At 40.8% G+C, this 23919-nt stretch overlaps 1 protein-coding gene across 14 annotated transcripts in view; it reads left to right on the forward strand.

Annotated features, from left to right (window-relative positions):
• Positions 1-23919, forward strand: part of PLEKHA7 (pleckstrin homology domain containing A7) — a 249007-nt gene that overhangs the window by 141584 nt on the left and 83504 nt on the right. For 11 of the 14 annotated variants that reach the window (XM_074275170.1, XM_074275166.1, XM_074275178.1 and 8 more), the window contains one exon: positions 14789-14872. In XM_074275170.1, the coding sequence (XP_074131271.1) occupies positions 14789-14872 (84 nt within the window). Of the gene's footprint in view, positions 1-1134; positions 1250-1620; positions 2047-14788; positions 14873-23919 lie in introns of those variants that run through there. The other 3 variants (XM_074275173.1, XM_074275175.1, XM_074275174.1) reach the window with 2 other exon arrangements.

Raw genomic sequence — 23919 nt, forward strand, 5'->3', positions numbered from 1 at the left:
GCCAATGCAGTGCTGTTCCCTCATGTGCCCTATTCCTCATTCCTAATCCCTGCTCTGGCTTTAGCTGACAATTAAGCTGTTAATTGATGCCTGGTCCTTTTACTTCTTTCCCAACCCCTGGCCCCATTATGATGGAGTGAATTAACAGAGAGTTGCTACCTCTGATGAGTTGCTGATCCCTGGGAGAAGAGTTAGAATAAACCAGTTCACAACATAGCTCCCTGTCCTCGGGAAGTCTACATTCTAAATGTCCTCAAAACTGAGCAAAGTTATATCTTTTCTAATGGTACTTAATATCTACACTAATTGAATTGTAGTCAGCAAAAGTTTGTGTTTACCCAGATGATTTTTGCCTGTTGTGCTGTGCCTTGAAGGCCATACAATTTAGGAAATATATTGTATAGGGGGAGGCATTTTCGATCTCTGAGTCTTGAGTCTGAACAGCCTTTTTCTTTTTAAAAACAAACATCTTTTTACTTGTTTTGCTAACTATTTCCCAATTACATTTTTAAAAAAATACAGTTTTTATAATGTTGAGTTCCAAATTCCCTCCCTATCTTCTGCCCCTTATTTACATCTTAAGAAGGCAAGCAGTATGATACTGATCATATATGTGAAGTCGTGCAGAACATATTTCCACATCAGTCATGTTGCAAAAGAAAATACCTCAAGAAAAGTAAAGAAAATGGAAAAAGTATTCAGAGTTCATCAGTTCTCTCTCTGGAGGTGGATAGCATTTTTCATCATGAGTTCTTTGGGATTGTCTTGTATCCTGTATGTCTGGGATGAGCTAAGTCATTCACAGTTGATCATCTTATAGTGTTGCTGTTACTGTGTACAATGTTCTGGTTGTGCTCGTTTCATTTTGCATCAATTCATATAAGACTAAACCGCCATTCTTGCAACGTGACTATAGAGGCTTCACACAGCAGGCAGTTGACAAAGGCAGTGATGGCGGGAAGTAGAATCTGAAAGATGCTGACTTTTCCTCAGTTCTTTCTTGTCTGACTGGGTGGGCTGCCTCAGTTTCCCTTTCCATAAAGTTTTCCTCCTACTTTCCCAGAATACCTTATTAATGAAAGAAATAGAGTCAAGCAACTGACAGGTATTTGTCAATCACCTACTATGTGGCAGGCTAAGTGGGAGGACACAAAGATAAAAATGAAATTGTCCCTGCCTTCGAGGAGCTTCCATTCTGACAAGAGGAAACAGTGTACACACATAGGAGTGCACAGATAATTTCTGCCAGGTAATTTGGGGAGGAAAGATGCCGTCATTTGGTTTGGATCAGGAAAGACTTCATGGAGAAGGGAGGAAGAAGCATCTCCCAGCACAGGAACCCCCTCACTAAGGCAAAGGGGAAGAAACAGGAGTTAGGAGAGCGGGTGTGAGGAAAAGCACGGGGCGGGTCTGGCTAGAGCAGAGGTCAGAGGTCAGAGGGAGGAATGTACAGTAACGTTGCTGGAAAGGGAGAAAGGAAGGCAGGTTGTGAAGGGCTTTCCGTGCCCTCCGAGGATTTGAACTAGGGCTAGTTTGTCCCCGGGAAGGAGTTCAGGGGATGCAATGAGATGATAAGTTAGGGCCGGAAGGATCACCCAGTTCATCCTCTCACTTTTACAGAGGAGGAAACTGAGGCCCCGAAGAGCTTAAGCCTCCTCCCTGACCATTAGAAGCGTGGAGATTCAGCCCCGGCTCCTGCTCCCGAGCGTATCCTTTTCACCTCGCAGACCTCCCGGGGCTGTGACTCAGAGCGGGAACCCGGCCAAAACCCAGCTCGAGGAGGGAGGGGGCACGGCCAGGCGGAGGAGGAATGAATGAGCGGGAAGGCGGGAGGCGGGAGCTCGGGAACTGAAGCACAGGAGCCGGCGGAGGGGGGAGACCGGAGCGGCCCAGGTGCCCGGCCGGCGCTGGCCACGGCGGAGCCCCGAGGGGAGCCGGGACGGGAAGTGGAGGAGGCCGCCTGCCGTCCCCCGAAACTGGCACTGTAGGTTCTGCTGGTGCCCCGGCGCGGAAGGAGCGGGACCGGCGATGGAGCCCGAGCCCAGAGTGAGTCCCAGCTGGCCCTCCCGGCCCTCTTCTCCCCTTCCGCTGCCTAAGTAGGCTGGAGAAATCCCCGCTGGGAGGGAGGACAGGAGCGCCGGGTCACGCCTGGGGTGGCAGCCCCAGTTTAGCGGGGAAAAGGTCACCTCCTGATCCGCCTCACTTACCTGGGGCAGGTGAGAGCAGAGCAGGAAACTCCGGGGCTCCATCCTGGCGCGAGGGGAGGCAGCTTGGACAGCTGAAAGCAGGCTTGGAATAAGGAGGTCTGGCCCGGGAGGCCCCTGGGAGGAGGGGTTCGGACCCGGGCGCCCCTTGGACCCTGGGCAGGGGAGGCCGGAGGAAAGGTCCCGGCTGGGGGGAGGCTGTTTCCTTTGGGTCTGACCACGCCGCTTCTCGGAGACTTCAGCTTTCTCCTCTGTGAAACCAGGGGCTTCCACTGAACGGACCCGGGAGGGCCTTTCAGGGTTCAAATCTGTGTCCGAGCTGGACACAGCACTTAGTCCCATCCCTTCCTTTTTACTGAAAAGGAATCTGGTTTGTCTTAGATCAGTGGAGTCACTTCAGGTCTGTCCCACTCTCCGTGACCCCATTCGGGATTTTCTTGGCAAAGGTACCGGAGGGTTGTCCATTTCCTTCTCTAGCTCTTTCACAGACAAGAAACCGAGGCAAACAGCGTTAAGTGACTTGCCCAGGGTCACTCAGCTAGTGTCCGAAGGCATATTTGAACTCAGGTCTTCCTGACTCCAGACCTGCTCTATCTCCTGCACCGCCTGGCTGCCTTAGATTAAATGTGTCAATAGAAACAGGGGCTCCCAATTCCAACAAACTTGTGATGGGCAGATGCAAACTTCTTCATCCAGAAAAAGGATTATTGGGACTAAATGTGGATCGCAACATAGAATTGTTACCTTTGTGGTTGTTTGCTTGCTTTTTTCTCTCTCTCATTTTTTGACTTTTTGATCTGATTTTTCTTGTGCAGCATGATTAATGTGGAAGTATATATAGAAGAATTGCACATGTTTAACACATATTGGATTACTTGCTTTCTAGGAGAGGGGATGAGGGAGAAACATGGACATGGTTTTGCAAGGGTAAATGTTAAACTATCTTTGCCTATAATTTGAAAATAAAAGGCTATTTTAAAAAGAGGGGCCTTTTATCCATACGTGAGGATCTTTCTGAGGTGCATATTGGCTTAATTTAAAAATATAATCCGTTTTACTGTATTTTTATTTATTTGATTGTATTTGAATTTATTTTGGCCAGTATTTCTCAATTACATTTTAGTCTGGTTTGGGAGCACTTGGAAATGTTGCCTGCTGCTGACATGTTTGACACCTCTGTTCTGCAACATTAAACAGGTGGATGACACTTGATGTTTTCTGAGGATGAGAAGTTTCCCCTGATACTTTTTAAAGTTCTGGAAGACAGCAACTCTAGCTCTTCATCGTGTTGTCTTCTACAAACGTATTATAGTGGATGTGGGGACAAAGAGTTCAAATCCCAGGTTCTGCTACTTAATACATCTGTGACTTTGAGGAAGTCACTTAACCCTGTTGGGGCCTCAGTTTCCTCACCTGTAAAATAAATGAAGTGATCAGATTAGATCAGGAATTCTTAAATTGGTGAATTTCAAGAGGTTATTGAATTTGGATAAGAAAAAATTACATCCTTATTCTAAAATGATGTTTCCATTGTAATCCTATGTATTTTATTTTCTGCATATAAAATAGTATTTTGAGAAGCATTCCATTGGGTTCCCCAAACTGCTCAGGGAATTTATGATTCAACCCCTCCCCCTCAGATTAGCTGAGGGACCTCTTGGGGTCTCTTTCAATTCTAAAATCTTGTTTCTTAAGGGTGGTGGTCACCACTGTTCAAGAGCTAATTTTTGGTGGCCCTACCTCTTCAGTAATGATGCTTTGCAAATGTTAAAAGTGATGATGTTGGTTTCAGGTTGATTTTACCTTATATCTAGCCCTTTGGGTAAGTTCTTAGACATATAAATACGAGCTTACTTTTATGATGGCATAACTCGCCCAGAAGAAAATTATTCTTTTGGTTCTGGGGCTATTATACAGAGTTTTATAGCTAGAATCTCAATCCCATAACAGAACCAGTACTAGGGAGTTATTTTTTTTTTTTCTTTTTTTCTTTTTAATGCTACACCTTTTATGAGCACTGGAATCTGAAGTCTGTGTTCATATCCTGACACAGACCTTGAGCGTATCACTTTAAGTGTCTGAGTCTCAATTTCCCTATCTGTAAAATGGAGATTGTAACAGTTGAACTTTGTACCCTGCAGAGCTGGTTGGTCTGAAAGCCTTTTGCCAACCTTAAAGTGCTATTGAAATCTGAGGTGTTGGTGTTATTTTATCAGTGTATGAACTTGGCTTAAAATCATTTCCTCCAGAATTCCTTTAAAAGTCCTGGGTTGGCCAAACAACAATGGAAAGGCCAGGGCTAAATGGACACAACCCAGACGGACAGGACAATTAGGAAGAGGGTTAAAGGAGTAGAAATCAGGATTTTTTAAAAAATGTGAGGACCTCTCAGAGTGATGTGTGAGAATATCAGAACTGATATATATATATGCATATATATATAAAATGGCTTTTTATTTCTAAAATATATACAAAGATGATTTTCAATATTAACTCTTGCAAAACCTTGCATTCCAAATTTTTCTCCCTCCCTTACCCCCACTCACCCCTAGACATCAATCAGGCAATCCAATATGTTAAACATGTGTATTTCTTCTAAACATATTTCCACATTTATCTTCTTGAACAAGAAAAATCAGATCAAAAAAAAATGTGAAAGGAAAAAAAAGCAAGTAAACTACAAAAAAAAAGGGAAAATACTATGTTATGATCCACACTCAGCCCCTAGAGTCCCTTCTCTGGGTGCAGATGACTCTCTATCACAAGACCATTAGAACTGGCCTGAATCACCTTGCTGTTGAAAAGAGCCACGTCCTGGCTCTCTTCAACAATGAGATGAACCAAATCAGTTCCATTTGTTCAATAATGAATAGAACCAGCTACACCAAGAGAAAGAACTCTGGGAAATGAACCACTACATAGCGTTTCCAATCTCTCTGTTTTTGTCAGCTTGCATTTTTTTATTTCCTTCACAGGTTAGTTGTATATTATTTCAAAGTCTGATTCTTTTTGTGCAGCAAAACAACTGTTTGGACATGTATTCATATATTGTATTTAACTTATACTTTAATATATTTAATATGTATTGGTCTCCCTGCCATCTGGGGGAGGAAGGGGTGGAGGGAAGAAGGGGAAAAGTTGGAACAAAAGGTTTTGCAAGGGTCAGTGCTGAAAAATTACCTATGCATATATCTTGTAAATAAAAAGCTATAATTAAAAAAAAATAAAAGAAAAGAGCCAAGTCCATCACAGTTGATCATCACATAATCTTGTTGCTGTGGACAACCTTCTCTTGATTCTACTCACTTCATTTAGCATCAGTTCATGTAGGTCTCTCCCGGCCTCTCTGAAATCATCCCGCTGGTCATTTCTTATAGAACAATAATATTCCATTACATTCATATACCACAATTTATTCAGCCATTCTCCCACTGATGGGCAGCCACTCAATTTCCAAATTCCTTGCCACCATAAAAGGGTTGCCACAAACATTTTTAGTGCTGATATATTTAATGGATTGTTAAGTACAGGTTGTGTATTGTTTTTAATTATACTAATGAGGATGGAAGAGTTTGGCAGACTCCCTTCACCCTGGGGTTTTCGAGGTTTCAGTTCTTTAACCTAGTTTATCACCTGAAAGAGTATCTGTGTATGACTTGCCAGAATGGCTTTTGGATGCTCATCCAATTGAATAAACATTTATTAGGCTCCTACTATTCACAGTGAGGTCTTCAGGCTTTTAGGTGATGTGGGTCTTATACCAAGATTCTATATGAATGTAAAATTGCTTCTTTCAGCCTTATTAAGCTGGGGGGAATCTGCATCATGGTCTCATCCATCCACACTTGACCAGCCCTAATCATTAGCAATTTTTTCTTTCTGACATCAAGCCTATATTGGTCTTTTTGAGACTTCTAACCATTGTTTCTGGTTCTGTCATTTGGGACCAAGACTAATCCTTTCTCCATTGACAACTTTTACTTCCTATCCCTGACTCTTCCCTTCTCTTCTCCAGACTAAATATGTCCTTCACCTGCCCCTCAAGGCCCAACTGTACTGGTTGCCTTCCTATGGACATTGTCCAGCTTACTAATATCCTTCTTAAGCTATGGTGCCCATAAATGAACACAGTACTCCAGATGGCGTGTAGTAAGGGCAAAGCACAGTGAAGCCATCACTTTTTTGTGCCTACAACCTATGCCTTTTTTTTTCTTTCTAACCTATGCCTTTTAATCCAACCAAAGTTGCATTAGTGATTTTTAGCTACCAAATCAACTTACTGAGACTTACTGAGCTTGAAGTCTGCTAAAAGCTCCAGATCTTTAAAAAAAAAAAAAATCTGCTATCTGAGAATCTCTCTCTCATTTTGTGCTCTGGAAATTGATTTTTTGTACTCAAACGTAAAACTTAACATTGATCCCCTGTTGAATTTCATCTTATTTAATTTAGCCTTTGGTTCTCATCTGTCAAGAGTCTTTTGGATCCAGATTCTGTTATCTTATATGTTAATTCTCTATTCTGCCTTTGTGTTATATGCAAATTTGATGAGCATATCATCTGTACTTTTATCTAAGTCATCTGTGAGAATGTTAAACAGCACCGGGTCAAGCAAAGATCCTTGGGGGTATTCCCCTAGAGACGACCTGCCTCATTAACAGCTATTTCTGTTGACCATCCAACCAGATCTGAAGCTATCTGGTTATATTATCATCTAATATCTTTTCATCCTTTCCATAAAAATGTCATGAGATTCTTTATCAAAAGTTTGGCCAAAACTGGTTGAGTAATCCTGTCAGAAAAAGAAAAAAGGGTAGTCTGGCATTGATCTGTTTTTGATGAAATTATGATAACTTTATGGACTCTCTGCTTCTTGTTCTTAGATTTTCATCAACTATTTTTATTTAATGACCCATCCTAGAATTTTTGGTATCTTCTTACTTCCTAATTAGCCATTTTCTCCTGTCATCTTTGTCATAATGGTTTTTCTCCTTCAAAGAGAAATCAGAAGCAAAAGAAAAGGAGGAGGCAGGCAGAGTAGGGGTGAGGAGAACTGGCTAGAAGTCTTCATATCCAGGTGAGAGGGGATGAGGGTTTTTGTACTAGGCATCACCTCTAAGCTATTAATCAGTCCCTGTCACCTTGAATGGAATGTAGGTAATTGAACAGTCTAATTGGACAGCCTACTTTCTCTCTATTGTCATTTGTCATCATTCACCTTAGTAAAGGTCTTATTCCTCCTTTGATTCTTCCCTTTTCCCCAGTAGAGATTGTTTTAAAATCCTGCCATTTTTTTTTGTCAGTCACTTCCCTTCAGTAGCCTCAGATCCTATTAGCATTCTTGTTTACAGGACCATACCACACTCATCTATTCATCCTGTCACCTGGCCATCTCCAATATGAGATAGTTGGTATCTTCCTTTTGCATTGACAATGGTCTCTTCAGACAAATGCCAATTTCCCCCCTCAATAGAACTGTTTCCCCGAATATCTACAGAATTTCATTCTTGAGCTCTTCTGTTCCTCCTTGGGTGCCATTTTGAAACATCTTAGCCAAGAAGGTAGTGGAAAGAAGTTAATCTTGAACAAGACAAAATGATTGAAGTGATCATGGAATCTTAGACTTAGAAGTGAAAGGGATTTTTGGAAGTCATCTAGTCTACTTCCCTAATAATACTGATGAGAAAATGGGGGCTCAAAAGGGTTCAGTGACAAGCCCAAAATCACACAAGTAGTCAGTGACGGAGGCAGCTTTTGGACCGAAGTTCATTTGGCCTCAGAGTCATTAGAGACCACCCAGTTGAGAGGTCTCCCTTCCCCCAATTTTACAAATGAGAAAACTGGCCTAGATTTGCAAGTCATAGGCCAAGCTCTGCCTAGAACCCACTTTTCCTGTTTCCTAATTCAAGATTTTTTCTGATACACTTGTCTGAATTCTTCCTTGGTGAGAGTGAAGTGGCATAGGAGGGTCTCCATGTTTTCTGTAGAATCCACTTGCTCATTGGAATAATTTTCTTCTTGCATTATATTCCTGAATTATGTTCTTGGAATTTACATGTCTAGCATTCCTCCTCTGGAATGTCATGACACTGGAATGTGGAAAGGGACCCCAGAATCCATCTGATCCGACTGGAAGCTTGCATCCAAGCATCCATCCAATCCAAGCTTGGAGACCACTAGTGAGGGGAAGGCCTTGTTTCCAAAGGTAGCCAATGCTTCTCTGGGAGAAATCTGACTCTTAAGTAGCTTCTCCCACCAGCAAATCTAAATCTTCCTGAGAAAGCCATTTGCTAACTGATTTTCTCAGGAGGTTTATGGTCTCATAAGAAAACTGAAAAGCAACATCCTTAATGTCTGTTCTAAATGTAGCTTTGGGATCAGGGATTAAGCTTTTTACATTCAAACTCATTTACAAATGGGACAGGAATTTGCAGTTACCAGCAAGAGGTGGTTCAGGCTTAACAAAGTTCAGTGGTTTATGATGCTGCAGAAGGGCAATTAAGGATTTTGAAGGGTATCCTAAGGCTGGCTGCTAGAGCTTGATGCATGTCTTTTTTTTTTTTTTTTTAAGTTGATTCTTCTTCTTATTTTTTTTTAAAGTAGCCTGAGGCTGAATGAGAACAAAGTGTTGATGGACACATTTTCCCCTCCAAATCTCAGAGGAGCATTGCTGTAGTCTCCTAGTTAACACTGTTTTTTGCCCTTCAGAAAGAAAGCTTTGTTTGACTGGATTCAAGTTATTTTGAGACCTCTGGAGAGTATTTTTGTAAAGATTACTATAATATGTAACCGAGCCTTTTGATTTCATTTAGAAAAAGGGCAAATGAGTCCCTGGCCTGACAGTACCAGCCCCTTTCCCTCTCCTTTTCCCCTTTTGTCTCTCTCCACCCCTTCTCCCCTTTTCTTTTCTCTTTCCCTTTCTCTCTATCCCCTGCTGCTATCCACTATTCAGAATCTCCTCCCAGAAAAGATTCTTTGTCACCTATGAGCTATTCAGTCAATGTATGTGTCTGGAACTACCCTTTAATGTGACAGGATTGGATGATCGCTTGATGGGGATGACTTCTAACAGATATTCAGAGTATCTCCATTCCCACGGCTCCCAGCCTAGTATAGCCCCCCATCACCTCTTACCTCATCGTGTCAGCCTCCTAGCTGATCTCCTCATCTCTACTTTACCCCACTTAAGCCATCTTTCATACCTGCCAAATACATTCTCATGTATAGATCTGTCCGGGTCACTGCTTTGTTTAGATAAAATCTTGACTATTTCCCAACTGTCTACTATTGTACATAACCCAAATTTCTTCGTCCAACATTCAAAGTGACTTCTATCTCTTTCTATGTTCTCTTACAATAAACTTTGCCCCCCAACTTCTGCCCCAACACGAATTGAAAGAGTCATTTTCCCAATCTGGCTCATTTTCTCCCTTCTTCCACTCCATCTCTGGTGACAAGTACCTGACCTCACCTCTGTAAAAGGACCAGTTATACAGCTTGGAATAGACCTGAATTTACACTCTTCCCTCAGCCCTGTTCTCTGTTAAAAAGCTACCCAGTGTTCAAGGCTTAGCTCAAATGCTACCTCCTCCATGAGGTCTTCTATGACTCTCCTTTCCCCTCCCACTCTTCCAGGTGCTTCCCCATGGCTGATTTTGGTACCGTGCATGGCACAGAGTGGGTGCTTAATACATGTTCCCCTTTCCTCATTCTCATTCCACCTTCTATGTCTCCCATGCACTTAAATCCTGTATTAGAACTCTGTTTGTTTATGCCATATTATCTTCCTGGCTAGACTGAGCTCTTGAAAGAAAGGACTCAGTCTTACTCAGCACGGCGTCCCCAGTGGAGTGGAAGCAGTGACAGGTGGAAATTGAAGGTTTGGGTTTTGCTGCCTCTTAGGAGTTGCATCGTTTCATTCCTGGTTTGACCAAGGAGAGCCACAAACCCTTGTGAGTTTTTTTTCCTCTTTTCTAAAGGAGGGAGGGCTCTTACTCTCCATCTGGCTTAAAGCCTGACCCTCTTGGCCAAGGAAGAGGGTGGCGGCACAGGTTCTGAAACAGGTATTTCGACAGATGTGTCTGTGCTTGTTCATCGTGTCCCGAGACAGGCTCATTGGGTATGTTCACTCTTAATATCAGGGAATAGAACAGGCTGGAGATCTTGAGGGGGCCCTGGGCTGACATAGGGGCATACTTGTGAATAGACAAGATTAGAACAATACTGCTCAGAAGTGTTTATGATAATACAGTACAATGGAAAGAATGATCCCAGAAAGTCAGGAGACCCAGGGTTGAGTCCCGACTTTGCCATGAGCTAGCACTGTGACCTCAGGTTAGTCATTTGTTTTATTCCTCAGATGTTCTCCGACCCCTAATTCTAGATTTCTAGGAATCTATGTCTGTGCTTTCAGCCGAGTTTTAACTAGAAATTCTGGTGTTTGGAGCAAGAAAAATTCAGTTGAGAAGAGGGGAGGGTGAGAATGAGACTTAGAAGCTCAAGATGAGAGAATCTATGGGACTGAAAACTTGTGATATCCAGTAGCTTCTTATTTTATTTAATTATTTTAATTAATTATTCTTGCTAATGCAGTGCTCATCTTAATTGTTCCTACCTGCTAAAGGAGTAGAATTTCTATTAGCACCCTGTAAATAATTTGGCAACTTGGTCAAAGCCCCAGTTGCCCTGCCCTCGTTAGGGCTTAGTATTGCTTTTGGCTAAGAGTGAGTTTGTGGATAACTTAGCCGTATAACTGGCCCTTTTACAGAGGTGAGGTCGGGTACTTGTCACCCGGCATTGCCAAATGAGTAGATGACCTTCTCTTAACCCATTTCTTCCAGTGTCGTGTTTAGCTATGTTGGAGAGCAAGACCCACTTTGAAGCCAGCTTATACAAACTAGAAGGTCCACTGATACTAGAGCCTAAGCCGGTCTGAGCTACGGAATGCTAGTAATTGCTGCTTGTGGCTGTATGGTATTTATTAAGTGCCCTCTGGGGACTGCACACTTTGTCCAAAAAAGAAATTGGACCTATCTGCTACTGTGTGCCACCTTAAAGGGGAGCCACAGTAGCAATATCTGTGGGCTCCAATGCTTCTCCTTTGAGGGCATCCTAGTGGAGAAGATATCTCCAGTGCATTTCCCTAACTGGGTCCAGGGGACTTAGAACTTTGTGGCTTTTGTGGAGGGAAAAGGATTGGCTCCTCCAAGTAATGAAGGCAGAGCTGGCCCCAGGTCTTGTTAAACTGGGTGGTAGCCCGGACTCCCTTGGATTAAGAGAGGTGTCCAAATGACTATATCTGAAATAAACGGTACATCCCAAAGGCACCATAAATATTCACTGAGTCTGAGACACTGATGTCCCAAGGACTGGGCAGTGTGCAGTGGAAAGGACACTGGCTTTGGAGTTGAGGACCACAGTTCAAATCCCAACCTCACTCCTTATTTTAGACAAGGCAACCTCCCTGCTCTTCATCTGTAAATGGAGGGGGGTTGAGAGGACCTCGATAGTCATGTCTGGCTCTGAGTCCCGGAACCCTGTGTATGGATAGGGAGTAAATGCCTGGGAAGCATCTTTTTTTTTTAATTTATTATATATTTTTTAATAATATTATCCCTTATATTCATTTTTCCAAATTAAACCCCCCCCTCCCTCTACTCCCTCCCCTAGATGACAGGCAATCCCATACATTTTACATGTGTTACAATATAACCTAGATACAATACATGTGTGTAAATATCATTTTCTTGTTGCACATTAAGCATTAGATTCCGAAGGTACATGTAACCTGGGCAGACAGATATTAGTACTAACAATTTACATTCACCTGGGAAGCATCTTTTAAAGCAGGAATCTCAAATAGCTCTCCTCATGCATTCTCCAGACACCCATTCTGAGTTGGTGTGCCACGGCTTCTTCCCGCCATCCAGACACCAGTGATTGTTTCTTGCTTTATGTCCAGCTCAGAGAGCTGGGAAATGAAACTCCATGGTGGTGGCTTTGCGTGTTTCACAACTGACTTGTTAGGACCTGAGCTCCTCCACATTAATTAGCTCCCTTCCCAATCCACAGATGTACTGAGGAGTGGGGGTGTCCAGATGAAGGACCAGGGTAGGCTTGGAGCTTAGCAAAGCTTTGAAGACGTGGGCTTGTCTTTGTTGTAAATCTCTCTGCAAAGCTAAATTAATGAACTGCGGTAAGATGGAGTCCTGAGGTAACCAACTCAGACCACAGAGTGGCTCAAACCAGATTAAAAGTAATTGGGAAATGTTTAACAAAATAAATAAAAACACAATAAAACATAGATGATGTTAATTTGTGGCTTTCTAAGTCAAGAGGAATTGATTTCTACTTGAGTTTGAGATCACAGATATTGTTGAAAGGGCCCCGGATCTGATGTCTGAAGACCCAAGTTGCCTCATCTGGAAAAATGTAGGAATAAGAACGCGTACTATTTATATCGTGAGGTTGTTGGGAGGACAGTGCCTTGAAATCCCCACAGCATTACAGAAATGCCAACTACGATTGTTCTTATAAGTGGGATCCCGTGAGAATGGCTTCCCAGGGAAGGTACCACCCTCGGGTTATGGCAAAATAGTAATAACAGTGGTAATGAAGCAGCCCTCATCTCTTTAGAGTTTTACAGTTTACTTAGTACTTCATCATAAACCCTCAAGGGAGAGAATGCAAAGATTATTATCCCATTTTCCAGATGAGTAGCCCCAAGTCCTAAATCATGTTTCAGGTCAGCAGAAGTGATTGAATCCAGACTTGAATTCAGCTCCATTGATTCCATCTTAGTGGTCTTTACATGATAGCTCAGGTTCATGAAAATGAACTGAATTTTTATTTATTTACTTGAGATTCAGGAGTAGGATTCACATTCTAGCTTTGCCTTTTAACATCATCTGGAATGCTGGGCTGCCATCCTAGGTCTCAGTTTTCTCATCTCTAAAATGGATGAGTTAGACTAAAAGAGATTCCTTCCAACTATGGAGCTATTGTCTCTGGGACTGTTGTTGGTGAGAAAAACAAAAACTCTTTTGAGGTGAACTTAGCTCAAAAAAAAAAAGAGGGGGAGTATTTCCCAACCTTGGGACCTCCCACATTCTATACCTACTCTGAGACTTCTGTTCTTTGCTGATCCCCACTCCCTATGTCTAACTGCATTCCAACCATTAATAAACGTGACTATTTGTACCAGAAATAAAGGCTGGTGATTGTATTTGGCAGCACCTGCTCTGGGCTACTGCTCCCTTGGGTACCTGTACTTTTACCTTTTACCTTTGCCACGGGGTTGAAATTATTCTGGTTGGTGGTGGGTGGAGATATGCTCCCCATAGAGATTTAAGAAATAGAAGCATTCTTCTTGTTCTTCCTTCTCAGAGAGGATCCGGATATCAGGAAGGGGGTGCCATGACATGCAAGTGAATTAGATTTAAGGGAGAGAGGCTATTGCAAGATCACCTGCCTCAGTTTCTCCTCCAGAGCCATGTGAGTCCAGTGGCCAGAGACAGAGAGAGAGCAAGACAATTGGAGGTGGCCCTAGATGAAATGGGAGATCTTGACCTTTTTAATTATTCTTAGAATTTATTTCTTTTAATTTTATTATCAGTTTTTACAATTATCAAAGATTATAATATAGAGAGAGTTTTATCATTTGCAATCCCCTGGATCAATGACATAAGTATTAGTTGAGACTGGGCAGCTAGGTGGTACAATGCATAGAGCACCACACCTGGAATCAGGAATACCGAGTTTTTAATCTGGCCTCAGATACTTCCTGGCTGGGGAAAGTCACTTAATCTTGTTTGCCTTAATTTGCTCATCTATAAAATGAAGGAAATGGCCAACCATTCCAGTATCTTTGCCAAGATAATGCTAAATAGGATCATAAAGAGTCAACAAAAGAATTATTGATGCCTTTTTTTCTTCCATGACATCATTCTTCTCTTCCTCCTCCTCCTGACTCCAGGGCTAGTGCTCTATCCACTGCATTGCCCAACTGTCCCGACATCATTGTTTCTTAATAAATCCCCATGTACCACAAAGGCCTCCCATGTTTGAAAAGGGGAGCAAGGTTAGTATGTAGTATTCTGTGCCTTTATTTTCCCTTCATTTGTGCAAAGGAAAAAAAAATGTACTTCATCTTGATATGTCTTTGCTTTTTTAGATCATATTTTTTGAAAATAACTTTATAGATTTCTTAATTTTGTTGAATAAGACCTTCATATCCTCCTTCTAAATTCTCATAATGGCAAGAACCCATTTGACTTTTAGCATCTTTCTCACTTTGGGAGACTGATGCTCGAGTCAGCCTGGGCGGTGGTCTGCTTCATAAATCCTGCATGCCCTCGCCACATTCAACGTGTCTGTGAGAGAATGATAGAGAAGGCTGTAAACCCCGTGACCCTATCCGGAAATTGGGCTCATCTCATGGCTATGATTGAAGCACAAATTTGTGGAGGGGGAAGTGGAGGAAGGGAGTCTCTGTAAATACAGAGCCATTTCAGAAATTTGTCTCAAGTCATATTTTTCACAGTCCCGATTCCCACTCATGTTCATTCTCATTGTCTTTGTCTTTGTAGCCACAATCAGCAGACCACAGCATTTAGGCATCCTGTGACTGGACAGTTCTCTCCAGAAAATATTGAATTTATTCTTCAGGAGGGGTAAGTAACATTTTTTTTTTTCTGTTCCTTTTATCCCAGAATGGTCCAGCAGCTTGTGGGAAAGAAACAAGGATTAAGAACCTACTGTGTGTTAGGCACTATGCAAAGAGCTTTACAGATATTATCTTAATTGATCCTCATAACAATCTGGGGGTATAAAGTGCTATTATTAGCTCAAAACAAAATCTGGCTGCTTTTTTCTCTGAGAAAAATATGATCGTTAATAAAAGATGAAAAATGGAAATCCTATTAAATTCTGGAAGTAGCAGTCTAGAGAGGAGTTGGGGCTGAGGCCAGTGGTATTATATATGTGTGTAGGGGATAGCAGTATTACATTAATGATTCTAGGACTTCTTAAAAAACTAAACCTGCTTTCCACTGAACCACCAACCATACATACATGGAGACTTCTTGCTAGGATGGTGTTATTTTGATTCAGATAATTTTTTCATAAGTATTTTAAGTGTCTGTCAAGCCTGCTGATCATACCTTGGAGTCCTTGTTCTTAGCTGTTTGACAGGTAGGAAGCAGGATTTAAGGCGCTGAATTTGGAGTTGGAAGACCCGAGTTCAAAATTTACCCCAATGCTTATTGACTTTGTGACATTGTGTAAAATGAAGAGATAGGACAGTGTGAACGCTAAGGTCTCTTTCAACTCTAAATCTCTTAGCCTATGAGCATAATTTTTCAAGGAAGAAAGGGAGGGAGGGAGGGAGGAAAATAGGGAGGAAGGAAAATAGGAAGAAAGGGAGAGAGGGAGAGAGAGAGAAGGAAAGAAAGAGGAAAAAAAGAGAAAGGAATTCAGAAAAAAGGAAGTGAGGAAGAAAGAAGCATTGAGTGCCTACTGTGTGCTATTATCTTATGTGATCCTTATAACAATCCAAGGAGGCAAAATGCTCTCATTGTCCCCATTTTACAGCAGACAGAGGCTGAGGGATTTGTTTAGCATCACAGAGCTTGTAAGAGTTCATAGACAGTGACATAAACTTCTCTGTGCTTGATTAGAGAGGGAGAAATACTTTTTTTTTTTTTCAATTAGCCTTTGGTTTTCTTTGCAATCCTGTGTTTTATTTCATGCATTTATAATCACAATTCTTAGAAGGGGTCTATAGCCTTCACCAGACTGCTAGAGGGGACCAAAAAAAATTCCAGAGCCCTTGTGGATAGTGGAGAAAGTGGGGTTTGCCGTCAAGTGGTTACCAATCCTGCTTCTTTCTGATGTTTATCAGTCTTGTGATGTTGGTCAAGTCCTGTACCCTCTATACATTATAGGTAACTTTCTAAGGAACTTGCCTAAGTCATGCTTAGGTTTTGATCTCTATTGGAGCACTTCCCCATGCCAGGAGCTCCTTCACTGGTAAATATCCTAGATCTTCTAATTACTCACATAGATGATAGATTTGGAGCCTTGAAGGGACCTCAGAGTTCATCCAATCTGTCACTTTTCAGAGGAGGAAACTGAGCCTTGTGAATGTAGTAGTCGGCATAGTGGATGGAGTCCTGAACCTGAAGCCAAGAGCTCTGTGACCCTGGGTCACTTAACCTCTGGCTGCCTCTGTTTCCTCATTTGTAAAATGGGGAAAAAAATGGCAGAATTTTTGTGAAGATTGAATTAAATAACATTTGTAAAGTGCTTAGTGTAGGGACTGGCATATAATAGGTGCTTAATAAATACTTATTTTTTTCTTCAAATGACTCACCCAACATAGACTTCCATCAGAATTCCATCAGATTCCTGGATTTATCAGTCCTGAAGAGGCAGGTCCTGTGAGTGAAAGTGACTGCTCATTTAGCTGTACCTGCACTACTGATGGCTTCTGGTGTCAAAACATTACCGTCCTAAAAGTGCCTGTGTTTGCTTTTGGATCTGTTTTCCAAGTATGTCCTTGATCATCTCTGCCAGGGCTGCCTAGTGATGGCAAGCCCCTTAAGGGAGAGGGCTTCATTTCATTTGCTTTGTATCAGGCCTGGACCAGCTCCCCATTCAGGTGACTGGGTATGGAGGAGGTGAGCAGGAGACCAGGAGTGCTTGTTAATCTGCTGGACCCTCAGTTTTGGGGATGAGTCTTTAAAAGTTATCAGGTGACTTTCTTTTTTCTTAAAGAGAGAAAAGAATTGAGTGCTAAGGTTGCTTGTGTTTCCAGGTAGAGGAAATACACAGCTTGTAAAATGTGAAGGATGAAAGGTATATTCCCAGATTCTCTTTTGGAATTATAGTTTGCTCATAACCTTCTGCTCCTTGGAAGGGTCTTCAAGCGGTCATTTAGTCTAGTTCTTTAAACAAAGGAACCTATTTAAAAATTTTCATGAATAGAAATCCCATATATGAACAAAAGAATACACAGTGAAGGTCAGAATAGCTGCTCAGGGCAGCAGAAGATGCTACCATATTCCAGACATCTCTCCCGTTCTCCTCGAGCTCCTATTATATTCTCCATCATTCTTGGCAAACCACCTTCCCTTCAACTCCCCTCAGAAATATTCTCTTAACCTCTAGAAGTGGACAATTGTGAGGTGGTTTTCTGTCTTTAGAAGTCTTCAAATAGAGCTTGGAGGCAAAGTTTGACAGAATTTTACCTTCAATTTATCAATAAACATTATGTATCAAGCATTGTGCTAAGTGCCGGAGATAAAAAAGAAGAGGCAAAAAGATAATCTCTGTCCTCTGAGAGTTTATAATCTTATGGATATCACTATTAATGTAGCTGATGATCTCCTTAACTAATAGAATTATTCCATCATACTGCTAACTCCTATATAGCTTGCAGCTCAATAAAACTTCCAGGCCCTTTCTATATTAATTGTTGTCCAGCCATATCTTCCCCATACGTCCTATACTCTACTTGCACAGTGGATGTTTTAAACCCAAGTCTAGTGCTTGGGATTTATCATCATCCTTTCTTTTTTTGCTAGATTCTGTCTACCATTGTAGCCTGCTGAAACCTTTTTGAATCCCAATTTCATCATACAGCATGGTAGCTAACCCTTCCAATTTTATATCCTCTCCAAATACAATGTGCCTGCATGACATCTATGCCTCCATCTAAGTCCTTGATGAAAAAGATTCAGCAGAAGATGGTGAAATTCTTTGAGTGGAAGACCCCTGGGTTTGTAGTCAGAGGATCTGGGTCTAAATTCTGACTGAATGACCTTGAGCTTTAAATCTGTAATCCTATCTTTCCTTCTTTTTCTGAATCAAAGTCTGCCCCAGATTGCTCATGAGTGACAGTGATCATTACTTCATTCAATTTTATTGTTCCACCTTTTCTGAATCCATTAAATTCAGCTATCCCCTAGCCTTTCATCCTGGTCATCCTGCCTTTTGGGTGAAGCTTCTTTCAAGGTGGTGGTGCAATTTAAGTATCTGTGGACTCATGAGTCTAGTAACATTGTTAATAATAATAATAATAATAATAATAATAATAATAATAATAAAATCAGATGAGTCTGGAATGGCCTACTGATTTGCTTTGAATGGCTCTTAGTGCGCACTTTGTTTTTTCTGAGTATTCATAAACCATCCTTATAATGATGTGTTCCAGAGTTTTACCATGAGCAACATCAAACTCTCAAAGATCACTCACTGGTAGTCTTGGTCTTGCTTCTTCTCAATTTCAAATTCTAGACTTCCTGGTCACCAAATACGGTGATTTTTCTAAATCCTCAATTTTCTTTATCCTTCCCCACCCCACTTTTTAAAAATAGCATTTCATGCCGAAGAAATAGAGAGATGGTACAGAAGTGCTTTGCTAGCTTATTATGGAATGCATTTTTTAAAACCCACATTGAGCCTGTTTATATTGCTAGCCTCTCACACTTCTACTAGTAGCAAGTTTCTCAAGTTTATTCCTTGATGTGTGGGGTTTTTTTTTTGTTTTTGTGTGTGTGTGTGTGTGTCTTAAAATGAGCTCTCTCAGCTTTCACAATCACTCTTTAGCTCTTGTTGTTCCAGGATTTATTGGCTAATTGGGTCCATGCTCTCTTTCTACCTAAGCCCATTGCAATTCTGTAAGCATAAGTCATATCCTTCTGAGCTTTCAGTTTTACAGTCTGCAGAGACTGTTTTTTTTTTGTTTTTTTTTTTTTAAAGTGGATCATTATAATGAAACCCCTCTTTGGGACTTGTCTTTTTATTTTTTTGAGATGCAGCAGCAGCAATAAGTGTATGTGTAGTTGGCTGGCCAATGGTTTTGTGTATGGAAGGAAAATATTTTCAGTTTTGTTTTTCAAACCTTCTGGGTTGGGAAGAGAGAGATGGCAACATGTTAAATTAGTCCTTTTGGCTAAAAAGTTAAGTTTGATTTAATTTAATAAATGTTTACTAAAAACTCTATGCAAGGATTGTGTCCTGCTTACAAAGATGAAAGACATGATCCCTGTCCTCAGGTAGTTTGCAATCTAAGAAGTGGAAGAAATAGAACATGGATGTATAAGTCTGAAAGAAGGGAGTGTGATGGGATAAAAGAGAGGAGTCTGGATTAAGTGCTTTAAGGAAATTTGCAGAGGCAAAGATCATTTTCAACAGGGGAGACAGAAACAAACGAGAAATTTGAAGCACATAGAGTATATGATCTCCAACCATCCTTCTGTATGATTCTTTCTTGTGATGGGATAGAGAGCTCAGAGCCCTTCTTCTCATCAGTTTGATATGAATTGTTTTCTGCTGAATGTCTTATCTTCCGTTTTCTGACACAGAAGCAACTAATCTTGTACTTCTCTGCCCATAATCAGCTTCAAGAACTTATCTTACAGCTATTATCCTCACTTATTTATCAGCTATTTTTATTTCAGGTCCTCTTTCCTGTCTCAGCCTCAGTTTCCTCATCTGTAAAATCAGGGGATTGTGCTAGATGGCTTTTAAGGTAAAAAATCTGATGTCATTCCCTGGGAAACTTGGGTTTTTATTTTTTGTTACCAAAAACTCCCACCAGATTTAAGATATGTTTGAGATCACGTAGTCCAGCCTATTTATTTGACAGACCTGCAAAAACCAGAGGATGAGAAGGCATGAAGGAGTTATACTCTCTAGCCAAAGGGTTCCTGTTCTGATGAGTTCAGAAATCTAGCTGATTCTCTAAATGCATTCCCAAAAATTGAAGGTGGGAAGGGACAGCAGACCTGCACATGACCAAGATTTCACTCCATTGCCCAGTGGATAGTCATCTAGCTTTTGTTCCACTATTCCCAGTGGATAGTCATCTAGCTTTTGCTTTAAGATTTTTAGAAAGAGGTGAGCCCACTGCTTCCAGAGATAGCTTTTAGTTTTAATTTCTCAGATATTAAGCCTGAAGTGAATTGCAAAGTTAGTAGCAAAGCTGGAACTTAGATGCAGGTTCTTGGAAGATCTTAGAGATAATTTAGTTTATCCTTTCTATTTTTTTGGAAAACAGAATAAAAATCCTGAGGATCAGAGAGGGGCAGTGACTCCAGATTCATATGCTTACCACATCTTGGTCCACTGTTACTCTTATCATTTCAAAAGAGGGACAGTTTCATATCATCTGAAAAGTCATTTTTATTGTTCATTGCCCCTTCCTGACCTCTTAAAAGCAGTGATCTCCTTGTATTATATTATTAACATTTCTCTTCCTTGAGTAATACTCATTTTCTTTTTAAAAGTTTTATTGATACTTGAAAAAAAGTCACTGTCATTTTCCTATAATACTACCCTCCTTTGAGACAGCTAATGGATGGCCTGGGAGTCAAAAAACACCCTACAAATTCAGCTTTAGATACTTCTTAGCTGTATGACCCCACAAGTCAATTAACCTCTGTCTACTTCAGTGTCTCCACTTATAAAATGAGAATGTAAAACCACCTACTTCATAGGGTTGATGTGAGGATAAAATGAGATGTTATTTGTAAAATGCTTTGCAAACTTTAAAATGCTATAGAAATTGTATTTGTAAAAAATATACAATCAAGTAACAACAAACCAATCATTAACCAGGCCTGACAGCGTATGCCTTGTTCCACCTCTCACTTCTAAGAAGAGAAGGGATATATGTTTCATCTTGACTCCTAGTACTACCATCCTTCTAGTCCTCCACCTTTGAAACTTCAGTGTCATCCTCAAATCTTTACTCTCATTCAGTCACTGCAACATCTCTCACACTCCCCTTAGCTTCAACAGTTCAGCTTCTCATCACTTCTCACCTGGACTATTTGAAAGTCTCCCATTTTGTCTCCCTCCCTCACTACTTCTTTTGTTCCAACCTGTCATCCACAAAGCCACCAAAATGATATTTCTAAAACATAGGTTGGATCATGACATTGCCCTTTTCTCCCATTTTCAGAAAAATCTAGTGGCTCCATGTTGCCTCTAAAGTCAAATAAAAATTCCCCTCTTTGGCATTTAGAACTCTTCACAACCTGTCCCCTTCCTACCTTCCCAGTCTTTTTTATCTTTTACTTTCTTCCTTATAGTCTGCTATCCATTATTTATATCTGTATTTTATTCCTTACACTTGATGCTTTGTCTTCTATATCTTTGCCCTGTTGGTATCCCATGTCAAAAATGTTTTCCCTTCTCACTTTCTCCTTTAAGCATTACAGATTTCCCTTGAGTTCATCTCAAGTGTGACCTTCTTTATGAAAACTTTCCCGATCCCCATTGCTGCTAATGCCCTTCATCTCCAAACTACCTTACATTAAATGTTTGTAAATAGGCATTATGTATATATTTATGTACGTGTATGTTGGTTAGAATGTAAGCTTTTTGATAAGAGTCTTTCATTTTTGTCTTTGTAGCTCTAGCATTTAGCACAGTGCTTAGCACATAGTAGGTACCTAATAAATTTTCATTGATTTCACTGATGTGAATTCAGATGTTTCCATGTTCTTTTCCTTTCTGTTGTTGTATATAATGGAAACATCTCTTTTCCTTTCACCCTGTTTCCTAATTATTCTTGATAGAACAGATTCTTATGATAGATAGATTGCTAGCTCATAGGATTTTAGTTTTTAAAGAAATAAGCTCTGAGGATTTTTCAAAGTTTAAATCATTAGCAGAAAGCATTTATTAAATACTGATCAGGATCCAAAGCATCTATTAGATAGTGAGAATAAAAAACCAAAAATGGATGATAAATTCTTGGTCTCCAGGTGCTTACATTCTGCTGAGGGTAAGATATCACATTATGCAAAGGAGTGTAATCAAGGAAAATCAAGGGAGGAAAAATTGCATGCTCTTTTCATACACCTGGAAGCATCATTAAAAGCCTCTTTGGGAAAGCACACACTGTACCACATTAGGGAGCTGTAAACTGTAACTAAGGGTTCCCAAGACTTTGGCATTGTGTTAAGCAAGGGAGGAAAAGAGACCAAAATCAGTCAGATATTGTCTCTGTGCCCGTACAAAGTATATACACAATAAAGAAGGCAAGGGAAGAATATGAAAAAACATTAATCTTAGTTCCTATTCTCAAGGAGAAGAACTTGGAGCTTATTTGGGGAGACAAGACAATTATACAGAAAGGTAATGAGATTACAGTATTCACATTAAGTGCCATGAGCTCTCAGAACTGGGAGAGGTAGCTGAAATTTGGTACAGATGATCAGGGAGGGCTTTCCCCCCAAAAAATGATTTCAGCTAGGCTTTAGGGGAAGACTACTAAGCAAGAATTAAGGCTCAAGGGGCAGAAAATCCCATGAGGGAAGGTAAGAATGTAGAAATGCACATGGTCTGACTCAAAAGCAGAGAATGGATTCAGTTTGGCTCTAGTGAGGGATCTGGATTGAGAAGCTCAAAGAGGTAAGTTGGGATCACTTAAGTGAACTGAATTGTCTTTGCCCATTTCTCATTCTTTTTTTTCTGCAAAGAGCTCATGTAGGCTAGTGATGAATGATTTTTCCCGTCTACAACACATTCTGTTGCATTTTTTATGTATGTCTTGTTGCAGAATCCTGCTTGTCCCTTCAAAACAGCTTAATTTTATTGCATAATATGTTACATAGAAAAGATAAAAAGCTGAGGTTGGAGTTTGTGTCCATGTAAAATTGCTGTCAAACCACACATCTTTCCTTGGAGAAGAAAAATGGGCTTTTTTCTCCTCATTCTTTTTTGAGGATTTGCTGAGAGAAAACACACACACACACACACACACACACACATACACACACCACATACATACACACATTTATGCATTCACTATTCCTTGGAGGGATCTGCATGCCCCAGCTGTTGTGCCCTAGAAGTCAACTTCTTCCCAAGCAGACACTTGGCCCTGGCTCTGGTCCTTTTTTTTGGGATAACTATGATCATCTCTCTTTCAGTTTATCTTCTTGCTGTTTCTTGTCTCTTAAACTCAGAGACAGAGTTGTGTTGTAGACAGAGCATTGTACTTCAAACTCTTTAAACCCAGATTTGAATCCAGCCTCACATACTCATTAATTATGGAGTGTAGGGAAATCATCTTTAAGCCTCAGTTACCTCACCTGGTGAATCAAGAGTTTGGACTTAATTGTAGGTTCTCTAAATCTATGATCTTATGACCTTTGATCTTAGGATACTATTCTGATACTTTTGGGAAAACTCTTGTTCGTTTCTTGGCTTTGGACAGATTTCTTTTAAAATCTCTGAGGTGCTCACCTCCCCTGCCCTTGAAAGGATGAATCTGTGGACTCTAGTCATCTTTTTGCCTCTTGAAATGGATAAAAGATATCTCCCTTAGCTTCTGGGTTGCGCAGGGAATTACCTGAACTTTCTGAGCCTGTCTTTGGAAGAGCGGTTCCCTCCAGGCAGACTCCATTCCTTATTATGAGTTCAGTTTTTAAAAATAGCCTTTAACCCCGTACTCACGACTCATTTTACAGATCAGAAAACAGAATCTCAGAGAAAGATTTGCTCACATTCACCCAGCTACTAAGAGACAGGCATTATTCGAGCCAGTGATTCTGTGCAGAACACCACACTGCTTCCCAGAATCTGCTACTTCTGCCAGGGTTCAAATCATGTCTGAGAGTATTAACTGTTGTTCTCTATGTGAAGACAGAGTTTCACTGAGTTCCCTACAGCAGAGAAATTATGTTCCCTTCTCTCTCTACAA

Source organism: Sminthopsis crassicaudata, chromosome 6, assembly GCF_048593235.1.
Source record: "Sminthopsis crassicaudata isolate SCR6 chromosome 6, ASM4859323v1, whole genome shotgun sequence".
NCBI lineage: Eukaryota > Metazoa > Chordata > Mammalia > Dasyuromorphia > Dasyuridae > Sminthopsis > Sminthopsis crassicaudata.